This window comes from Epinephelus lanceolatus, chromosome 5, assembly GCF_041903045.1.
Source record: "Epinephelus lanceolatus isolate andai-2023 chromosome 5, ASM4190304v1, whole genome shotgun sequence".
Classification (NCBI taxonomy): Eukaryota; Metazoa; Chordata; class Actinopteri; order Perciformes; family Serranidae; genus Epinephelus; species Epinephelus lanceolatus.
In genome coordinates this window covers 6,219,940-6,244,483 of record NC_135738.1, presented here as the reverse complement: position 1 = coordinate 6,244,483, position 24,544 = coordinate 6,219,940, and the positions used below count along the sequence as shown (strand labels likewise).

Here is a 24,544-nt window from a genome sequence, read left to right as displayed (position 1 = left end):
TGCAGGAGTCACATCGAAGTGAACTGATGCTGCGTGTCAGAAATATTTCAGTGATGAGGTTTGACGGAGCAGTGCTAGAAAAAAAGACAAAAAGGCCAAACATAATTCTGTTAGTGTCAGACTGAAGTATCTGTCTGACATTTGCCTTAATTAAATATAAACTCTCTGATAATCACCATCATCCAAAGAGTTTCCTCTCTGAATAGATAATCTGTCGAACCTGCAGTGACGTCTGTTTCTCTTTGTGCCTTTAATTCAACATCTGTGACTCCTTCACGTCCTCAACAGTCTGAATTTAATTTAAGTTTCAGTGTCTCAGGATGATTTGGATTTTTCCAAAAAGCTTTCTGCATCTTGATAAACAAAATCTGAGGAGACATGAACAACTGTGGTGTAAAAAACAAAAGGTCAGATTTGGAGAATCTGAGCAGTAACTCAGTTTCTGTTGGAGACAGTTTTGTGTCTGAAACTATGTGACCGTTTGATTCCTAACCGCAGCTCATCCAGTTCCAGGTCTCCTCCTGGAATCTGAGCGCTGCCACAGTCTGACGGAGCGCCACAACTGTCTCCTCACATTATTCCTGTTAACTGCTTCCTGTCTGGACTGACACCCCTCCTCACACCTCCTCACCCCCCGATGACAGCTGCTGCAGTTCAATTGTCAGTGTGGATATTTTCATGTGATGCAGCGCTGGTGTCGCAGCTTGTTAAACGGGGAGTGTCAACAATATGAGCCTGACCCGTGACATCTCTGTCGAGCCTGCCGCTGGTGGGAGACACATTAGATTTTCTTTGCTTTATTCAAAGCAGGTAAACTAATAAAAACATGATGGATGAAGCAGTGATGGCGGTGCGCGTACCTCCAGGAACTGGGCATTGATTTTAAACTCAGGTACGGGGCGTCCCTGCTCCTGGGCGGCCTGTCGGCGCTCCTCGATGCCCTTGAAGAGGTGGTGGACAGCGCGTGGGATGATGCCCAGCTCCTCGTCTGAGATGTTGACGTCAAAGCCCGTCCCCATGGTGTACGTCTTCCCTGAACCCGTCTGGAAGGGGAGAGGGAAATACGAACACGCTGTTAATGGAAGTGTGACGAAACAATACTTCTACACAAAAGTATCCCAATACTCTGCTGTATCGATATGGTGTCAACAGACTGAGAAATGTCCACATGTATTTGACCTTATGGTGTATTTCTCCTGCGCCCTGTAAAGAGCACTTTGTGTATCAGCTTTTAAAAAGAACTTTACAAATAAAGAATCATTACTGTTGATTCATTCTGTCATGTAGAGTTCTGATTTACCTGCTTTTATTTTGTGTTTCCATCTATTTTAATGTAGTTTTGACCTCCTTTATTTCCCAGAATGCCCTCTGACATCCCCTGAGATGACCTCACTGTATTTCCCAGGGGGCTATGCACTCAGTCAGAGAGCTGGTTTGCCCATTTAGAATTAAAGGAGGCTTCTGTCTGTTTATTTAAAGAATGTCGCAAATTGAGTTGATTGTCAAAGAAGATATTTCTAACCATTCACCTGAACTTTACTTTGATTTTTGATTTAGCACAAAGAACAAACCAGTTTCAACTGACACACAGCAGACACCACAGTCCCTCTGAGAGGTCAGAGTTTGTACTTCCTCCTCTTCCTCATTTCCTGTCTGTTTCTATCTGCAGCCTCACCAGGCAGCGCTGATGTGATGGAGCCGAGTGGGTCGCTCTAAATCTAGATTGGTCACTGTAAAACTGCAGAGGCAAACAGGTCTGAGCCCAGCCAAACCAACAGCACTGTGTGTGTGTGTGTGTGTGTGTGTGTGTGTGTGTGTGTCAGAAGTAGGCCAGCAGTGACAGAAGCTGTTACTGGGGAGATATGGGTTAATATGGACTCACATTAAAGATGTATAGAGGGGGGTGTGTGTGTGTGTGTGTATGTGTGTGTGTGTGTGTGTGTGTGCATGCACTTTGAATCATGTGAGTGCCGTACAGCAGGAGTTCCATCACCACGGCAACCTAAGCTGCAGGGAGGTACAGGAGGAGGAGGAGGAGGAGGAGGAGGAGGAGGAGGGAACCACGAGGCCCAAACTTGCATGTTATTTCCATGAGGTGAACTCAATGAAAAGAGGGAGGAGGAAGTAGAAGAGAGGAGGGAGTGACTGAAGGAAAAGAGGAGCAGGGCGCTTGATGTGATGATATTTATATATTCATTCTATTTCAATGTGTTCATACTCATGTTTGTGATACAGTCATTTAAAGTCCTGTTTCCACCAAGCAGTTCAGTTCAGTTCAGTTTGGTTCATGTTTTTCCATCTCCACAGTGAAAAGTTGTGGATGGTACCAACAGAACGGTTCCTTAGCGTCCCCATGTTTGGTCCCCCCTCTGTTGGGGTACCTAGCACACAGATCTGGTACTAAAAAGTGGAGCTAGAAACCCTGCAGTCTGATTGGTCAGTAGAGGACGGTCACTCTGGCTGACTGCCGGCAACTTTTAAGGTGGAACGTTTACTTGTAATGTTACTCAATGCATGAGTTGATGACGTGAATCCATCAGCACACCTTAAATTTCACTGTGACAACTTTGACCATCACTTTAGTTTTTATATGACACACACTTTTAGTAATGACTTTAAAAATATAGATTAATTTGGAGCGGATTATGTGAAGGTCATATATTCTAATCCTCACTTCCTGTGGGCTACAGCAACACTAAACCCCTGAGCTTGCCTGAGAAGGACTAAATGCACAAAGCTGCTATTTTTATATATCCCATGGAGAGAGACTCTCACTGCAGCCTGTTCTATTTTGTTCTGAAAATGTGGCGTGCAGCCTCGTTCTGCGGACGATGAACCAGGTGCAGACTTCCATCTGTGTCACCGCTATCAACCCCGCCCACATTTAAGAGGACTGTCTGGACAGACCGAGGGTCTAGGTACCATGTCTGAAGGGTTACTGTTGGTTCCAAAGGTACTGTACTGAAAGGGTTTGGTGGATACAGGGCTTTACACATCCCACGTGGAACAAGCCACGATACATCATGTAAAATAGATACACTGCCCACCCCCACATACTGCATTACTAAGTAAGATGTTTATGTACTGTAGGCAGATTTTTTTTGTCCACAGACAGAGCCAGCTGTTTCCTCCTGTGTCCTGTCTTTATGCTGAGCTAAGCTGCAGAAACTGCTGGCTGCAGCCTTATAACAATGGTAACAACAATCTTCTCCTCTGACTCTGAGCAAGGCAGCCAATCAGTATATTTCCCAAAATGTGGAACTAATCCTTTAAAAACTACAGTTGGACAAAAACAAGGTCACAGAGGTTCAAATTCCACAACAGGAGTCTCCTCTGCTCTCCTTTCACCCAAATGTCAACGCTCTCCACCTCTCCATCACCCCCCCCCCGTCTCTCCTCACACACAGATACACAGAGCTCATTCCTCGACATCCACCCAGCTGTAAAGCACCGTCACCGTCAGCACTGCAGCTGTGACACCGAGGACAAAGACTTGCCTGTCCGTATGCAAAGACGGTGGCGTTGTAGCCCTCGAAGCAGCCCTCGATCAGCTTCTCCGTGCAGGTGGTGTAGATGGAGTCCTGCTGGGAGTCCATGTCGAACATGTAGTCGTAGGTGAAGGACTTGTCTTTGCCCAGGATCACCTGCGGCTCCCCGGGCATCACGTACGTACAGATGTGACATCCCTCGATCTTCTCTCGGGCCAGCTGAGGACGAATCCTGCAACACACATAAAAACAAAACATGAGGAATGAGGAAGTACACTTCCTGACCACTGTATTAGGTACACCTGTACAATCTGATGCAACCCATAACAACAGGTCTGTCACATATCCAGCCTTTATGGAGCTTAGAATAGACAGTTCTTATTAAAGCTTTCTGAGGAGGGTTATATTAACTCCATATTTATTACTGAGGAGGTCTTACTGATCTGGGCTCAACAAAAAGGATTCCTTGATTGCCCGGGGCAAGTTAAATGCCATGTTCGGCTAGTTAAGCTAGCCCGATCAGGCAAGTGGTACAAAAGGATTAAACACACTGAGTCATCTCACTTCCTTCTCATCTCTGTTGAGACATCTGCACTATTAATCAGGAACTTGTGAGAAAATGGCGGCAGTAAAGACAAAGTTTATGAGCTGAAGTGCAAGTGAGCATTTCAATGATCCTGAAAACAGGAGTTTAGTTGGGTGGCATTAGAGGAGGTGGGAAAAACTCCAACTTTGTATTGCACAGTTTACTGCAAGTTTGACAACAAGGCAGATAAAACATTGTTTTTCAAAGACACGTCAAGCTTCCGAAAAATGTTGCTTGAGTGCCAAAACACAAGTTGTTTAGTTTTCTGTTTTTTTGATGACTGCTGATACATCAAACAATTTGTACTGTACATGTACCAACAGTCCAGCTCTAGAGCCTCTTTCCAGATTTTTTCAAAGACAAGACAGTATTAGAGTAATAAGGAGCAGCATGAATGGCAACTGTAAAATATCGTATCATAAAATTTAGGTCCCGACCGATATGGATTTTTTGGAGCCGATGTCGATTCCAATATTATGGAATAAAAAAATCCGATAACCGATATATCGGCCGATTAAATTTTTACGTTTTTCAACTTAAAAAAACCCGAATTACCTGCTTTTGATGGCTTAAATATAGTTCAAACACTCGTTACAAATATATAAATTGAAGGAAGAACATTTTACTATTTTCAAATACTTTTATTATCAGAAATTGTGTGGAATTGGGGCGTCAGTAGCATAGTGGATAGTGCCGGCGCCCCAGGTACAGAGGCATTGCCTCGCTGCAGCGGCCGCGGGTTTGAATCCGGCACGCGGCCCTTTGCTGCATGTCAGTCCTCACTCTCTCTCTGTCTCCCCATTTCACCTTCTGTCCTGTCAATAAAGGCAAAAGGCCAATAAAAATAATCTTAAAAAAGAAATTGCGTGGAACAAGCAGCATACGAACAATTTGAACACAAAATAAATCAAAAATATGATGTGCAAAATGATGGGGGATGACATGCAGCAAAGGGCCCCAGGCTGGACTCGAACCCGGGCCTCTGCGGCAACAGCCTTGTACATGGGGCGCCTGCATTTTATTAGTGATGAAAATATAAGTGTTAACATCGGCCAACTTTTGGCCGATAGCCGATTATTCTCTAATGGCTATAATCGGCCGATTAAATCGGCCGGCCGATAAATGGGTCGGGTCCTAGTAAAATTTAACTTGGACAATCAGCTTCTTCCATAAAGGGCTGGTAAATCTGAAACACATCACCGACTGAAATCAAACTGATCACAGATTTAAAATCCTTCACAACAAAAGGTCAAAGGCTGGTTAAAAGCAAATCAGAGCTGGAGCCACACTCAAACGTCTACAGGGTATTAATGTAAGTGTTTTTGTGTATTATTGTATGTGTATTTTAGTAAATGTATTGTGGTATGTGTATAGTGGTAGGTCTACTGTAGTCGATGTATTGTAGGATATGTTGTGATATTTGTGTTGTGGTCATTTTTACTGTGGGGTGTGTATTGTAGTGTGTGGATTGTGGTTTATGTATTTTATTGTGCCATGTTTACAGTGTCTTGTGGTTGTATGATGTTTTAAACTTTATATTTTTAATAGCATTGTAGATCTACATGTAAAAGTCCAACTAGGGACAAGAGTTGAAAAAACACATCAGTCTCATACTCATACTACTGGAACTATGTTAAACTGCATCGTCCCTATCAAATAAAAAATAAATAAAAATGCAGAACATGATGATGTCACAGTCAAGATGACCTTTGACCTTTTGGACATAAAATGTCATCACTTCACATTACTGTTTCACATTACTGTTAGACATTTGTGTGACGTTTTGTCAGAATTACTGTGTGAATTCTTGAGTTATGGCCAGAAACATGTTTAGAGCAGCATATTCTAATCCACAGCTATTGCTTAAAAAACATTACCACTGAACCCTTGTGGTTCTGAACTGGATTACATCATATTAAAATGTGTTTCCAATGTTTATCTACGCCTCCTGTTTGTAAGTGGGACGTGCAAAACATTAGAAACACCTCAACATCTTTTGAAAGCGCTGCAGGGATTCCTGTTGAGTATCAATGATTCACATGAAATGTAAATATGCTGCAGCAGTTTAAAAGCTCATCTGAATACAAACAGGTTTCACCAGCAGCTACAAACATAACCTGTTTACTCAAGGACACATTAACAGGACGTACAGTAGCTGCTGAAATGTGCCGTACAATCACTGCTGTGGGGATCAAACCTGTGGATCACTCTACAATCCTTTCACCATGCTGATGAAGAAGTCGGCACAATCATGGAGCTGCTTCATTAAGAAGGAAACTGGAGACAGACACATCATAATTACAGCGCTGCACCTGCATGTTTTCGACTCTCAGCTCAGAGTCAAACTTCCTTCAGATGTAAATTCTGAAACTGTAAATCTAAAATGTTATTTTGATTAATCCTGAATCACAGAAACATGCTGAGCTTGTTTTTGTAACTGCAAACATTTTCATTTGCTGCAGATGTTCAGTTTCTGTGCAGCAGAGTCTGCAGGGTTCAACGTCGTAATCTGACCCAATACTTTGTCCCATAAAACCTGCCAGCTGGGTTAATATGTACTCATTTAGTCTGTCTGTCTGTACGTGTGTCTGTCTGTCTGTGTGTCCGTGAGTCTGTCATGAAGCTGAAATGCTGTATGTTAGTAAAGCTGCCCCGACAGACTGAAATCTGTCGGGATTAACTCGTTTACTGTGGACATGAGAGGAGAAAGACAGAGAGAGACAGAGGCCCTGTGGGCTGCAATTAAAGTGAGCATTTATTTCTTTAGTGAAAGAAAGATGGTGTATCCAACAGTATAATTCAAGGACACAGACAGTAGAAACAAAAGCACAACTTCTCCACATTATCCCGTCATCACAGTCTAATACAAGGATCTAATTAAAGCCTCATCAGTTTCTAACATCTTGACAGTATAGGTTGAAAATAACCCCCATCCTAAATTTGATAAAGACAAAAAAAAGGCCTGACAACAGTTACAGCCGTTATAAGCTGTAAATATCTATATCAATACTGTTGTATTTTAACCCTGACAGAAAGTCTCTTTAAGCAGGTTAGAATAAGACTTCCATTATTCCTCACACACACACACACACACACACACAGTGGGGAGCAGCTCAGTTAGAGCAGAAGTCTCCTGCACCCTCTTATTACACTCAGGACATTTATTGAATCAGTACATCAAACTTGTGTTTCAGGCCCTCCAGTCGAGCGTCAGCTGCTCAGACATGATGAGAACATGAGAACTCACAGTCTGAAGGTCTGCAGGGACCGAAACATTAGTTTGATGTACTGATTCAGTATCTTCCAAGAGCGCTGTGCACGAATCTTCTTTAGTACAAGACACAGAGCTGTTCTACTTTTAACCTTGTGCTTCATTAAACATGTTCTAATGTAATGGTTATCAAACCTAAACCTCCAGCAAGCACCACAACACTGCTGTTGTCCCATCACAGCAGGGACTGAAGGAAGGAACTGACCAATGACAGTAGATTATTGAGGGTGTAACGCAGCAGCATCACATCATCATCTATGTTCTCTTCACTCTGTGGTTAATTGTGACTGATCTTTCAGAGAGTATGGCTCTGTGGTTTCAATCAATCAATCAATCAATCAAACTTTATTTATATAGCGCCTTTCATACATCAAAAATACAACCCCAAAGCGCTTCAAACAAACTCTCCTCACGAGTTCAGCTCACAAACCGGCCTGAAAGAAAAGCACCTGACAGCGGCCCTGCCAGCCTCTCTGTCCTCTGAGGATAAGGGCCTCATTGTGCCTCTGTGTTCAGGGGGAGAACAATGCTGCAAGGGGAGCACAGAGCAGCCATTGTGTCCGTCTGTGTGACACTGGATCCCGGCGCTGACACCAACGCCACGGCTGGAGGATTACATGGCTGGACGGAGGCGAGGGAGGAGAGGTAATGTCCTGCTGGAGGTCATGGTGTGTCCGCAAATAACTAGTCAGTCGAGTCAGTGATGAAAACTGCTCTTTATTCATCTCCTGGCTCTTTGTCGTAACACTCAGTGTTGTTACATTAACTCTCAGGCTGCTTGACTCCTGGTTGATTTTAATGTTGGTCACTGATGAGATCCAGGCTCGTTCCTCTGTCGCACTTTGTCTTGAAAAATATCAAGAAACCACCTTTATCGTACGGTACTGATACAGCAGCAGACAACTGTAAAAACTGAACTTGACGAAGGTTTTTTCATATCAAAACATTTAAGATTTTCCTAGAGCAATATGGTTGACCTGACTGCCTCGAACCTTCAACCACTGCTGCTGTTTTGTTTTGTTTTTTCAGCTGTAACCTGGTGGAGTAAAGTGAAAGGGGGACAAATGAGGACAAAGACCAGGTGAGACGAAATGCAGAGCGTTATCATGCAGCCCGACCAGCTGTGTTCTGAGTTACTTATAAGTTAGAGAAACATTGTGTGCAATAGTCCACCTTCCACCTTCTCTCCCCTTTCTATCACTCTCTAACACACACATAGCAGCACTACGTCTTACTAAAGCAGGTTTGGCTTCGGGTGGTCTCGTCACATCTCGTCAGAGCTTCAAATATTGAGTCAAACAATGCAACATTGGATACGGTTACATGATAGCTTCTCATTCAGAATTAAATAAATCTGAATGAAATCATTCGGAATTAAAGTTTTTCCAGGTAGTTTACATGAGAAATGAATGAGGGTTTACACGGGAGATCAGTTTAATCGCCTTTATTCGGGTCTGCGCAAGGTTTGGGGCAGGGAAGGTTTCTGATTGGATAGGGGGCGGGGCGGATGTTACGTGTTTACGTTTACCAGAAGAAAACACTGTAGTCCTCGCTCCAGATAACAAGATGCTTGACGACGCCGTTCTTAGTGCCTTTTTCGGGCTTGTTTTGCTTATATTCTTGAAGCAGCAGTACAACAACAACCTTGTTCTGCTAATGCTTCGTCTGTTGAGGAGGAGAAGAGAGGTAGAAGGTCGAAGAAGGGAGACAGAAGACCGTGTTTTGGCATATGGAAACCGGTGAGTGCAACGAGCCCGACTGCTCTATCTCAGCCCGTTGCTATGCCCAGAAGGGCAAGGAAACGAGCATGCGCAGAAAGACCGGAATGAACTTAGAGAGGAATGAATGTTTACATGCACACAAAATTCTTTCATTCGGAATGACAAACGGAATAAACCACCCCCTTTAATCAGATTTAATTTTAAATCGGAATGACCGTTTACATGACCACTTTTAATCGGAATGGCGAATGAAAATTCCGAATGAAATTGGAATTAAACTATCCATGTAAACGTACTGATTGATTTGCGTTTCCTTTCTGTGCCAAGTTGTGCCACAATTCAGAGAGTTGGCGAGTAATTACAACAGACATGAGGAGAGTGGAAGTCTTTTACAATGGATGCCCCAGATATACGCCAAATCATCTGGCCAAACAAAATCTCCAACCTTCAACTGTACAAGAAAACAGGTAGCCAGAGCGTCATCAAGGAAATCACACACAGATGTTTGAGATGGCTATGTCACGTGCTGAGAATGGAACAGGGCTGAGAGTCACCTTAAGATGGACACCACCACCACCACCACCAGGCACAAGAAAACCTGGGAGACTCAAAACCACCTGGTGCACAACTGTGACACTGGAGCTGTAAAAGATGAGCCTTTCATGGGGGGAGGTGCAACATATACATTTATGACATGACACACGAACCTTCAGATGTAATTTAACACAGCGTATGTCATATATATATATTCAATGACTGCAGCTCATTAAAGTGATCATGAACACAAGATGTTCCAGGGGTGGATTACTGCACCATCTCTGCAGAACAAACCAGGCCAATCAAACATCTCTGTGAGTCTGTCTTCAGTGTAACTAACCAGCCTTCAGGCAGGAGTGGGAGGAACTCAAAAGAAATTCACACATACTGCGGAGTAACAAGACAAAGAAACAAATCTCCTCAGTTGTGTTTTACTGTTTGGATCTCACCACGCTGTTGTTGTAATGTAGTATAAATGTGATCTCAGTCAGAAAATCAATTATCTTCCATGTCAAATTCACTGGTTTTAACCAATTACATGTTTCTGTGGACTCAGAAATCTAATCCTCTCCAGTAACCACATGAGGGAGGGGAGGTCTTTGTTTCAGATCATTTAGCTCACTAATTGGGTGTGTAATCCTGTCTGTTTCTCTCCCACAGCGCCGTCACACCCGGGAATCTGATGGATTTTTCCAAATTTACTCTCTTTTCATCTGCATGTAACCAGTGAGACGCCTTGCTGTACCATCAGGATTTAAGGGAATATTTGTTTCTCAATAATGCAAACATTAATATTACATAGTTTAGTCTAAAATCATTTTTTGATACAGGAAATATATACCTTCTTTTTTTTATTTTTAGGCTTATTTTTTACAAGATGTCAGTGACACTGTGGACTGATGTCAGAAGTCTTCAGACGTACTGTGTTGTTGATATGAACACTGCTGCAAAATTCAAAATGAAGGATGACGAGTGAATTTTTAATGAAAACGGTGAGTTGCTTTTTTTTTTTTAAACATATTTGAGGAAAATCAAGACAATACTCTTGCTAAAATTGTGATATTGATTTCAACCACATTGTCCCACTCACTACAATAAATAAAGCTTCCAGGCGGAGTCATTAGTTGCAAGTTACTCTGACTCACTGCATTTAGACTGTGGCTGTAAACCTGCCATTGACCAGCTATTTAGGCAGGAAACAACAACAACCTCCAGCTAACAACCTACACGAAATGTCAAGTTGTGACAAAGATTTGAATTGTGCATTGAGGCATGTTGCTTTTCTCTTTGGGGGGATTATAAAGATCTACAGTAGAAGAAAATGTGTGAACACACCTCAGAAAAGCCCAAACTCCATCTCACAGATGCCCAGATGTTGATTTGTCACGTTTTAACTCTGGCAGCATGCGCCGCTCACACTGACCTCACAACTGTGTGAAGTTGCACTGTTCAACTTCACATGAGCATCTATGATATCACTGTAATAATGTTCTGCAAAAAGTCACACACACAGTCAGCAAATCGTCTGAGGTCCTGTGAGTTTTTTCAGAGCTCAAGTACAGTCAGGCTTCAGTCTGGCTATCAAAAGATGTTTGTATTTTTTTCAGTAAAAGCTGAATCAAATGGTTGATATAAGTCTGTTAAGGCCAAAACACACCAACAGCGAACATTGCGCGTCAAAAAATATGCCCCTACTACTTTCAATGTACATTTTCTTTTACAAAGAATCAGCCATTTTAATGACAGACCTCCGACACTATTTTGCAAGGGAACAGTTGCTGCATCCTGGGCTTAGCTCCGCCCAAGACGACTGTGATTGGTTTAAAGAAATACAAACAGGGCAGAATATTTTTCCTTTACAGCAGTATAATAATGTGTGAGACTTTTCTCTGGCACTGACTCAGCGCTGTGAGACTAGCTGTAGATTTCTTTTATAAAGTAAAAGTGAAACACACTGTGTTTAAAAAAGGAAAATTCATTTGAGTACTGGTGGAGGTGGACATTTTGTGTTGGTATAATGTGCACATTCTGACAACAAAACTTTAAGACTTGACTGAATTTAGCCAGATTAATAAATCTGACTGATTATCTTTAATAAATATTAAAGTGGTCTAGTTTGTAAAAAAGTAAAATGAGAGTAAACTGAGCAGCACTGTATCAACAGGAGTCATGACGAACAGCTGCGGTGACTCGTCTATTTTAGGAGTTCTGGCGCTACAGGGGAGGAGCCGAGGTCATCAAAGTTCAGGTGAGGGTCTGGGTCAAGGGTCATGATGTCTTCACAGCAGAGACACGACGTCTGGCTGTCAGTTAGTGATTCAGATAAATACACAGGGGGTCCAAAACATGGATGTTTAAAGAGACCTGGACACAGTGCTGAACATGGCGCCCTGTTCATTCCTATCAGAGCTGCTCAGTGGTGCATGAAGCCAGAACGGTTCAACTGCTGCGCTGCGTATAAACTTACCTGGATGATCTGAGGATGATCTGCACTACTTCTGTACTGCATGGCTCATAGAGCAAACGCACTTAAGACTTCCAGTACTAACTTCCACTTTAGCGCTTTGCTAACTTGAATGGTGATAAAATTATTTAATCTTGCGGCTCTTCCAGACTCTCCAAATGTTCATGGATCAAATCCTGATAATGAGACCAGTCATTTCAGGGGGTTGTGACGCTCAATAAATGTATCTACTGATTTACAGACGTCTCTTTTGCCACGTAAGTCTATAGGATAAAGTCTTTCTCGGCTGCAAGGCATCTGTCGTACCTGTCAGATTTAATTACTCTGTTTTGCCACTAGAAAACTGGCTTCAAAGCCCGGGGCATTTTCCGGGGGCAGAGACAGACATTTAAAGGGACATTGTGTAACATTTTCAGTTGTTTATTGGCAAAAATTGATGTCTTCATTCATAAATATGTCACCATTAGTGTATTATTACCTTCACCAATAATCTGACTTATTCTCATAAAAGGAGAATTTCGGATTTGTTTGTTGTGCTGGTAAGTCGTTTGGGGGGTTCCATAATGTTTCGCCATCTTAAGAATACATCCGCCAGCAAGGGACATACAGCCCCGCCTTCGGCATTTTCGTTGAGAGCCAGGCCAGCACTGCGTTACTGAGAAGCCCAAGGAGAGGAGCAAGAGTCCCTTCGCTACTACCCTGGCACTACTGCAGCATAACAAAGTTCCACTCTTTGAGCATAATGCAGGATCATGCATATGCAGCATCACGGGAGACGCAATCCTCGTTACCAAGAAAGCGCCAAAGGGAATCAAAAAGGCAACGTGACCGGCGAATTCAAAAAACGAGGGTCAACAACAACAACAGCTGCTGAAGGAGAAAGGTAATGCAATCACAGGCCAGTGATGCGAGAAGAGGGATGAGGTGTGTGAGGTTGAGCCACTTGTCAGTTGTCAAAGGACAAGACGTGATTGGTTTGTTTCCATTTACACCCGCCCCAACAGTCCTACATTGTAAACACAGCCAGCATGGTGAGGAGGGGGTTTGTCAAATCGCGTCACGTGTCTGTGTAGGAGCCTGAATGAATACTCCATGAAGTATCGGATGATATGGTTTCATCAGTGTTATCATAGGTTTTTGGTGCACAGCGGCTACCGTTGTTGCAATACGCATTTGAAACAGTGAGGCGCTAGAGTGCACTATCAGTTTGAATGCAAGAGTTCAATGTTAGATGGGAGAAATTCCTACACACTGTGGCTTTAAGGCTGTATATCACACTGACTCTCAACTAGGGCTGGGTATCATTTGAATTTTATCAATTCCAATTCTGCTTAGTTTTGAGTCCAGTATTGGGAGGGAAAAAATAAAGAGGTCAACTATCAAATGTTTTTATTCTCATGTTAACTCAACAACCACAATGTAAATACAAATGTCTGATCCACACACAGACTTCACTTATTGAACCAATGGTGATTTGAGCCTTGACTGATGCTCTGATGCCAAAGTGAACCGTGTGCCAACCCTGCTCTCAATACAAACAGTTTGGATTCAAGTCTGTCTCTGAAAACCATTTAAAGCACAGCAGTTCTAAATGCTTTGTTTTATCTGCACTAAAATTCACAGCTCATTTCTGAGCTGCTGGTGTTCAGCTGTAAACACTGGATCACACCCAATCCCGCTGCCACACCTCCCCAAACCCTCCAACCCCAGTCAGACCTCCTCCTCTCTGCATTCAATAAATCATGGAGGGAGGAGTGAAGGAAACAGAGGTGTGTGTCTGTCTTGAGACTGCAGTCCACGGACTCCCTTCAGCTGCATCTGCAGCTACAGCTCTCACCCAAAATGAGATTTACGATGTGGAACAGAGAGATGGAACCAAATAAATGCAGCTCAGAAACTTAAGAAACTCTTATTCTCATCATATCTGGTGGCATATTTGATATTTCTGTCAAAGGACAGACAAAGAAGTCATGGATCTGACACTACATTATGTCAGGCCTTTCATTATTCTGTAATTTAAGTCTCTCTGTTGCTTTTTATTACATTGTATTAAAAAAACTAGGTATTTGAATATTAAATTTTCAGGGAAATGAATTCTCGAGCTGATGCAGCTCTAGTTCTTTCACAGTGATTTAGTTTGTGTATGACTTCATCACTGTCTGCAGACAGAGCGCCGTACTGCAGAGAACCTGGCTGCTGCTTCGATAGAGGAGGAGAAACGATTCAGGGCAACCTTTGTTCGTGCACACACAGCCAAAAATCAAAGCCACACACACAAAAGCTGAATCTCCAGCCCCAGCGGTCTCTGCTGCAGACTGGAGAGTAAACGGGACGATCTTTATGTGAGAGATTCTGCTGAGGGCAGCATGCGGCTGCTTCGATGATGTCACCTGCCGCTGAGCTGCCCACTCAACTTTAAGCAAATGTCTCGCTGTCCTTCACAGAGGGGACAATTAAGCCTGTGTGAAGGACAGAGGGAGACAGAGTGTGCAGAAGAAAGAAAATGTAATAAGAGAGAAAGTGTGTGTGTCTTTGTCACACACTCGGCACAATGCCAGACACTGAAGGTCGGCGTCCACGTGTTTACTTGTGGTTGTTGTAATCGTAGTGAGGCGGGAGGGAGAGGGGAGGTGATTGCTCCAAGGCTTCAGCTTTCACCTGTTTCCTTTCTCACCTTTCACCCACCGTATGACACGTCAGAAAATCATTTTTAACAAGACATCATGTGAAAAGAGGGCGGGGTTTAAATCTTTTCAGTTTACTACATCAGGATGATTCAGAACTGGTCAGGTGAGTTATAATTACAGGAGCATGTAGTTAATCACCTCTGCTGCTCTTTGCTGTCATTTGTCTTCATCTTCCTGTCAGTCACTTCCCTAAAAATGGCAAACAGCAGTCCTCAGGGCCTTTAGAGACAGTTTGAGAATCTGTCAATACAAGTTCACTCAGGTGTGTAAGACAACCTCAGAGACAGGTTTTAAACACCACAGGAGAGATCATGGGTCCAAATCTGTTGCATCAAGGCCTGAAACAATAACTACTTTTGTTGGACGGTTTATTTGCTCAGAAATAATTGTGATTAACAATATTTTTCTCATTTTGAGAACATTTTATTCCACTGATATTATAACAATAATAATCCATCCATCCATTTTCATCCTGGGTCCCAGGGGCAGCAGGGCAAGCAAAGCACCCCAGACGTCTCTCTCCTCAGCAACACTTCCCAGCTCCTCCTGGAGAACCCAGAGGCGACCCCTTTTGACGCAAAGGAGCAGCAGCTCTACTCTGAGCTCCCTCCAGATGTCTGACTCCTCCCCCTATCTCTAAGGCTGAGCCCAGACACCCTACAGAGGAAATTCATTTCAGCCGCTTGTATCTGTGATCTCATCCTTTCAGTCACTCCCCAGAGCTCATGACCAGAGGTGCGGCGGAGACAATCTATGTCCCATAGGTGGTACATAAATCGAAAGCTTTGCCTTCTGTCTCAGCTCCCACTTCACTACGACAGTCCAGCACAGCGCCCGCATCACCGCAGAAGCTGCGCCAAACAGCCGATCCATCTCACGCTCCATTCTACCCTTACTCGCGAACAAGACCCCGAGATACTTGAACTCCTTCTTTTGGGGCAGTAACTCTCTCCCAAACAGTACGGAACAATCCACCGGAGAACCATGACCTCAGATTTGGAGGTGCTGACTCTCATCCCGACCACTTCACACACACTTGGCTGCAAACCGCCCCAGGTCATGCTGGAGGTCACAGTGAGATCAAAACCAAACACACAAACAGATATAAAAACCATCAGATTACACAATGAATGACTATAAAACAATAAATGTCACTGAATTTGAATATTTGTACTAAAAGTTACAGAATATTTATTTTCAAGGTCTAATTTCACAGAATAAATGTCTCAGACTACTACAGTGAGGTCTGACTTTATAATTCATTATTTTTTATTGCATTTCATCACAACTTTGTCATAAACATTCCTACAACACTTAAACACAAACTAATAAGGTACCGTTCCCATAATACTTCAACTGCACTATATTCTACCACACTGTTCTGTCCTCATATAGAGACACTGCGTGCTGACAGCGGTGATGTATGTTACACGTGTATGCATGAAATCACCTCTGCAGTCTGAGGATTAGTGCAACAGAGCTCAGCTGGTGTGTGTGTGTGTGTGTGTGTGTGTGTGTGTGTGTGTGTGTGTGTGTGTGTGTGTGTGTGGTTTAAAGAGAACGACTTGAACCTGTGGGAGCTGGAAACAAATCTGAGTTTCACAACACCCTGAAAGACTTAAAGCGTGTGTGTTTAGAGAGGAACGAGGCGCCTCACAGAACAGGAGCAGGGTATTAATGTACAGAAGTTGGTATTAGAATAAAGTCCTGGTTTTCGCAGCAAGTTTAATGTCGACTGCAGTTTGGCTCCGGCCTCACATTTGACTCCCCGATCAAAAATAAATTGGACAGAAATATTCGGTCCAACTGCAGAGAAGTCAGAGGAATGCAGGATAAATGCATCACAAAGATCCTCTGAGGTTTCAGTGGAAGCTTTCAAAGTGGCGTGCTGTACAATGAGAAGGTACATTTTTAGTATCAGACTCTGTGCTGGAAGTGGTTTCATGCTCTGCCCATTGAGCCAGACAGGACCACCTACAACACCAGACAAAGAGCTGCGAGCACCATCTACTTTAAAGCGAGCAGCAGACCACGGATGAGCTGCAGGAGAAACCAGCAGCACACGCAATCACACACATCCATCACCAGTAAAAGCTTTAATGTCATATCTGTGGACGTTCAATATCCACCAGTAATATGTTTTATATCTGCGCAGCTGAAACACTCCGTGCTCTGCGTGACATACAGGATGGGGTTGCCATGGTGACCGGTAATGGAAGCGGAGAATTAAAGTCATAATCCGATCCCAGCGGGATATAAAGCCGGTCTGGCCGACTAAGAGATGCCAGGAGGAGGGGCATCAGCATCCTGCCGCCCGTCACAGACGTCAGGTTTTCTCTGTGACTCCATCCTCGAGACTGAAGCACCAACATCAGACAGGTTTTATCATATAATTATTCTTTAACCACTGAGGAAATTTTACCTCTGTTCAAGTCTTAGTCAGACCTGAGCTGCACAAAACTGCCTCATCAGTCTGGGTTAAAACTCTTACATTTAGAGGATATGAAATATTAATCAGCCCAAAGCTGAATTAAAAGAGAGCTAACCTCGGGTCAAGTCTTAAAACCTTCTTCAGTGTCTGTGCTGCATCAACTAGATAAAATCATCAAACAAATGACAACAATCTTCAAATAACAAATACTAGAAATGAGACAAATATGAAGATGAGACACACAATTCAGGCAGGAGAGAAAAATAAATCTGCCTCTAAAACTGTCTGATATCTAAAAACAACAGGCCTGAGGGAGGTGAGACGTTCTGTGTCCCAGAAACACAAACTCAGACGTCTGTAATTGTTTTCTAATCACTTCAACATAAAGGATATTTTAGAAACAGACTTTAAAATTTGACATCATCAGTTCACAGTTTCATCTTTCAACAGGTAAAAGCTCGTCCGTCCGTTTTAGTAATATTTTTTCAGAAATTTTATCAACAATTTTTCTGCCATTTTATTATCTTTCATTTCTGACATGTTTTTTTTTTGGTTTAGATTTTTCAGCCATTTTATGAAAAACTTTTTGGACATTTTAATCATTTTTTCAGACATTTTACTAACTTTTATCCTAACATTTTAACAATATTTTTGGACATTAAAAAAAAATTCAGACATTTTTTAAAAAACATTCAGAGATTTTATTTATTTATTTATTTATTATTTTTTTTAATTTTATTTATTTATTTTTATTATATTTTATCAACATTTTTTCTCACATTTTGTTAACATTTTTCAGGCATTTCCATAACATTTTTTTTTCAAATATTTCAATAACTTTTTTTTTATTGTATTAATATTTTTCTGACATTTTATTTATTCTATAAATGATAATAATAATTGCATTAATCTTGTTAATGAGAGCCTTTATGTTGTTCTTCACAGCTGGAGAAGTAATAACCCCTACACTTGACCTCAGATACAGCTCTGTGGGAGCTGGAGCAAGAGCAGAGCAGGGTGCCGAACCTCAATACTTGTTTGTACAGACTCAGATGTGACCTGTAGGACTGAGGATCCAACACTGTCAAAGTTATAACCACAGGTCCATCAGCTCCACTATCCACCTCCTGATTACTCAACACAGCGATCTGTAACTGAACCAAACTTTAAACTGAGTCATATTTATTTTATAAATGCTTTTGTCTACATAGACGTGGGTGTTTCAGAGCAACAGTAACTACAGAGAACAAATTCATCACATATTTTCACACACAAGGTCAGAGCCTTTAAAAACCACACACACCCAGACCTGTGCCAGGACACACTGCCTGTGTTTTATAATCTGAGCACGAGGTTCAGGGAGGCTGACGCTGCCCTGCTGCTGCTGCCCTGCTACAGCTTACTACTCCATCTTCCTCTAATGAAGCTCTGGATACACGTGGATATCCCACTGATCCTGGAGCTCCAAAGCCTTTCGGAAAATGTGCTTTCAAAAACAAACGAGGCTGCGGCAAGTCCCTGTGGCACGCCGATAACGGCTTTACTGCTTCCTGCAGGTCAAAGGTCAAAGAGCAGACCACCCCGATCATTACCAGGGAGGAGCAGAGGAGGGACGGTTAGGAAACAGGAGGTGTCAGCGAGGGATCATCTGTAGCTGTCGACATGGAGAGGGAAAACTGATCTTCTTCTCAGCAGCATGCTGTACGCACACGTTGAATTTACCTGCTGAGTCACAACCACACTGATTTTCTTGAAAACAAAACCTCTGTTTTTGCATTGTGTCCATACTGACTGTCCAACTAAAAAGGAGCCTGAATTTATACTCAAGAAGTGTTTAAGTGTTTCTCTGCAGTTTGTCTGAAAGAGGTCACGACCCAGTGTCTTCGGTCACCTCAGTGATGTAACGTTCATGTCACCTGTTCACACCTGCCTCCTCACCTGTCGCAACAAATCTGACTGACTGAAGAATAAAATGTCTCAAAGTGTGAGACGAAAAATGTCTGCTGTGAACGTGGCCTCAGAGTTTTTATTTCAAATTAGTATTATTTAGAAGTGAGAATCAGCTGAGGCCCCACGAGACAATAAAGTCAAGATACTTAAGTCATGAAACAATAGGACTGTGATTTTAATCAAAATTGGGATAATATAATTCATAAAAATCTATAATTAGTGTCTGAGTATTAATAGAATATTGCCACACAAAACATCACGGTGCTAAACTGTATTGATTTTTTTTAACCACCATCCAGTTACTGTAACTGAAAACTGCTGGTGAAGCGATGTGTTTAAAGCCTCGTCATTTTCCTGCTCAGTAGGTGCACTTTTATTTGTGGACACATGAGTGAGCTCTGAATGATGCGTCCTTTTCAGGAGTGGAAACACTCACCCAAACACACACACACATGTTGAACCTAATATGAGAGGTGTTTAATTTAATTTGGATCATCTGGCCCAACAAATAAACTCTTACTGTTTACAGCCATGTGGCATCACTGATACAGATATAATATCTTAGCAGAGTCTAAAAACAACAGCTCGTTAGCATTAAACCAGTTGACATCTCTGTTAAGACACTGACAGGTGATTCATACTAAAAAGTGATGCTGATGTTGCAGACAGTGGCGCCGTATAGGGGAGAAAAGTTAGGACGATTCCAAGGGCCCCTGACTGACAGGGGCCCCAAAAATAGGTAGAAATTTATATAAAATTATTAAACCATCAGCATTAAGAACATTTTTTTCAAATATAATAATAAAATTAATGATCTCTTTGTTTTTACTTGTTTTGGCAGTAAAAGTTAAATATCCCTATTGACCAAAAAGTAAACATCCATATTGACTGCCCACCCCCCTGTATCTGCATGAAATGGTTTGGTCCTGCCTTAGTGCACTGATGGTGACGGTGCCTAATAGCAGTCAGCAGCTGCGCTAGAACGCTACAGATATTTATATTGAATCAGTTTTCCCTGCCCCTTTTACCAGACTCAACAACACATGAGTCAGAAGCAGCAGCCCTGTCTTCCCATAACTTTACCCCTCCCCGTCCCAGTGAAGAAGGTGAGCAACACATGCCAGTTAGCATCACTGCAGGGAGTCTGTGGGATTTCTCGCTTGCTCTTTTTTACCAAAAAAAGAAAACAAAAGCAAATTTGGGTCAATGTAAATCTGTAGGATTTAGTGTCGTTCATTTATTGGTATCAAAAATCTGCTGTTTTCATTATTCTGAGATGATGATCTTAACTTATTTTGATTGAAAAGTTAATGTATATTCAAGTTTTTTTTTTAAGTCTTTCATTAATGTTAAGAGAATTTTCCATTTTGGGATTTTACAATAAAAATTACATTTCATTCATTTCACACACATGCTGAGAGATGACAGTAACTGAGTAAAGACAGAGAGAGTGAATACCATGTCACAATGGTACCTGGCTAAATGGGAACAGTTGACGCTGAGGTTCATGGTCAGACCCTTTAACCTCTTCTGTCTTACATTACTGCAGCTTTAAAAGCCTGATTTATCAGATATTAAATGTGTGAGTCACTCATGGTGATCGATACATGGGTTTTAGGGTCACATAAATGTTTAAATGCCACTGCAGAAGCGGAAAAGTTCTCAAACTCGCTAAAATACTAGAACTAAATACTTAGAAATTTACACAGAATTCCTGTATCGTGAATATAATTTAACTACAAAATAACTGCATGTGCCCTCAGTCAGTCGCCCTTTGATCTGTCCTGACACATTTCATTTCAAACCTTTATCTAAGACTCAGGAAATCAATTAACAGAGAGCCTCATTTCCACTGATGCTGAGCTTGAACCAGAGTCCTGCACTGGGTTGGGTACCCGCGAAAACAGTTGATTTGCGGGTGTTTTTTTTTTTTGTTTTTTTTTTTAATTTTCCCAGGTTCGGATCTGGGTGGAAAAAATAACATACGGGTCGGATTGCGGGTTTTAGATAAACACATCAAAATTAATATAAAATAAAATAAAATAAAAACATAAGTTGTAAGCTGGTTGTAAGGCTGTGACCGCAGCTTGCACTGCGCCATTTCTGGGTCATTTTCCGTGCAATCATTTCCGGGTCAGCAAAACAACAATGGCAGAGGACGTGAGAGCAAAATTACAGAGTGGAGAGTACAAATTAGCTGACAATTCATCCTCAAGTGCTAAATCAAAAGTCTGGGAGCATTTTGGTGTTATCATAGATGAAGAAAATAATCAAGTCAGTGGGTTCGTTGCTTGTAAAAAGTGCAGGAAAGTGTTGTTTTACGATAGCCGCAAACTGGGAACTTCATCATTGAAGAAGCACTCGGGGTCGGAGTCGAGCTGCTCTGGAAATGTCGCTGCCACAAAAACAATCGATCACTTTTCACAAAAAAAAAGGTGAACTTAAAGCACCAAGAAAGCAAGACCAAGAGACTGTTACCAAACTAGCAGTAAAGTTTGTATGCAGTGACATCAGATCTTTCGAAACGATGGATTCTAAAAACACATGACGGCTCGTAAGTGCTGAACGTCGCTCTGGACAGAAAGTAAGTCTATTATTACACATGTAAAGTTCCTTTACATAGATTAAAAGTTTAAAAGCATTAAACGTAACAAACGAGTGCTTTTACACTCGTATGGGAGAAGAACACAGAGGGTTGATGATGGAGCTGAAGTCAGGTTTTTATTGTGAGAGCTGCTTCATTCAGGTCATTGTTTACTCACTGGCACCCTAACTGTGGCGATATGCTGTTCAATATTCAGCCAATATGACCCAAAATGATTACTTTAAATCCGGATTACGGGTCGGGCTGCGGGTCGTGTTTCAACGGGTCGCACCGGGTTGCGGTACTAATTGGCCTGATGCGCGGGTTTGCGGTTCGGGTGCGGTTTTCTACGTCCCCGGGTCGGGGCGGGGCGGATCCTGAAAATTGGACCTGTGCAGGACTCTGGCTTGAACTAAGACGTTAAAACCAATCCATAAGCAAAGAACCATCCTGCACACCAGTTAAAACACAAATGAAATCATACAATAGCAACATATTCACACAGATAACAGGCTCAAACCAGAATAGCTGCAAATATTTTACACCTGTTTCCAGGATGCAAAATTATGTTTTTGTCCACCAACTAACAGGCTACATTTCACCAGCTACTCAACAGACTAACACTGTTTGTTATCCAACTGCACATCTACCAGCTGTTTGCATATTTTACCAGCATTTGGATACTGGATGGTGCTGATCATGAACCCTGCCTCTTTCACAGAGCTTCATCTCTGTGTCACCTACACAGTTATATCAGCAGGTAGAAGAAGTTCAGTCTATAAAACATGGATAGGTTACTGAACAGGTCCAGGGGACCCAAGTGTCAGGGGGCCCCACTGGCCTTCACTTGCAAAATGCCACTCAAATTAATACATACAGAACAGGAAGAGACTCACAGTGACCACAAAGAGACACCGAATGAACTAAGAGACATAAAATTAGCTCAAAGAGACACAAACTACGACAAAAAAGAGACATAACAACCACAGGGAGACACAAAATGACTAAAAGGCAACAAAAAACAACCACAAAGACACAACACTACCTCAAAGAGACACAAACCAGCACACAGTCTGTGTGTGTTGCTGCTGTGCAGGAGAGGTGGTGGGGCCCGTTTGTATATCTGTGCCCAGGGGCCCAATGTCTCAGGATACGTTCATGGTCTCACACCTTATAACAGTCATCACAGACCACATGGCCAGACATACAGTACAGGCCAAAAGTTTGGACACACCTTCTCATTCAATGCGTTTTCTTTATTTTTATGACTATTTACATTGTAGATTCTCACTGAAGGCATCAAAACTATGAATGAACACATGTGGAGTTATGTACTTAACAAAAAAAGGTGAAATAACTGAAAACATGTTTTATATTGTAGTTTCTTCAAAATAGCCACCCTTTGCTCTGATTACTGCTTTGCACACTCTTGGCATTCTCTCCATGAGCTTCAAGAGGTAGTCACCTGAAATGGTTTCCACTTCACAGGTGTGCCTTATCAGGGTTAATTAGTGGAATTTCTTGCTTTATCAATGGGGTTGGGACCATCAGTTGTGTTGTGCAGAAGTCAGGTTAATACACAGCCGACAGCCCTATTGGACAACTGTTAAAATTCATATTATGGCAAGAACCAATCAGCTAACTAAAGAAAAACCAGTGGCCATCATTACTTTAAGAAATGAAGGTCAGTCAGTCCGGAAAATTGCAAAAACTTTAAATGTGTCCCCAAGTGGAGTCGCAAAAACCATCAAGCGCTACAATGAAACTGGCACACATGAGGACCGACCCAGGAAAGGAAGACCAAGAGTCACCTCTGCTTCTGAGGATAAGTTCATCCGAGTCACCAGCCTCAGAAATCGCAAGTTAACAGCAGCTCAGATCAGAGACCAGATGAATGCCACACAGAGTTCTAGCAGCAGACCCATCTCTAGAACAACTGTTAAGAGGAGACTGCGCCAATCAGGCCTTCATGGTCAAATAGTTGCTAGGAAACCACTGCTAAGGAGAGGCAACAAGCAGAAGAGATTTGTTTGGGCCAAGAAACACAAGGAATGGACATTAGACCAGTGGAAATCTGTGCTTTGGTCTGATGAGTCCAAATTTGAGATCTTTGGTTCCAACCGCCGTGTCTTTGTGAGACGCAGAAAAGGTGAACGGATGGATTCCACATGCCTGGTTCCCACTGTGAAGCATGGAGGAGGAGGTGTGATGGTGTGGGGGTGTTTTGCTGGTGACACTGTTGGGGATTTATTCAAAATTGAAGGCACACTGAACCAGCATGGCTACCACAGCATCCTGCAGCGACATGCCATCCCATCCGGTTTGCGTTTAGTTGGACGATCATTTATTTTTCAACAGGACAATGACCCCAAACACACCTCCAGGCTGTGTAAGGGCTATTTGACCAAGAAGGAGAGTGATGGAGTGCTGCGGCAGATGACCTGGCCTCCACAGTCACCGGACCTGCACCCAATCGAGATGGTTTGGGGTGAGCTGGACCGCAGAGTGAAGGCAAAGGGGCCAACAAGTGCTAAACACCTCTGGGAACTCCTTCAAGACTGTTGGAAAACCATTTCAGGTGACTACCTCTTGAAGCTCATGGAGAGAATGCCAAGAGTGTGCAAAGCAGTAATCAGAGCAAAGGGTGGCTATTTTGAAGAAACTACAATATAAAACATGTTTTCAGTTATTTCACCTTTTTTTGTTAAGTACATAACTCCACATGTGTTCATTCATAGTTTTGATGCCTTCAGTGAGAATCTACAATGTAAATAGTCATGAAAATAAAGAAAACGCATTGAATGAGAAGGTGTGTCCAAACTTTT

General features: G+C 42.4%; 1 protein-coding gene across 7 annotated transcripts in view; it reads right to left on the bottom strand.

The window, feature by feature from the left end:
• Positions 1–24,544, bottom strand: part of kif21a (kinesin family member 21A) — a 79,998-nt gene that overhangs the window by 37,789 nt on the left and 17,665 nt on the right. For all 7 annotated transcript variants that reach the window (XM_033634931.2, XM_033634932.2, XM_033634936.2 and 4 more), the window contains exons 2-3: positions 3,498–3,720; positions 861–1,043 (exon numbers count right to left, since the gene is read on the bottom strand). In XM_033634931.2, the coding sequence (XP_033490822.2) occupies positions 861–1,043; positions 3,498–3,720 (406 nt within the window). The remainder of the gene's footprint in view (positions 1–860; positions 1,044–3,497; positions 3,721–24,544) is intronic.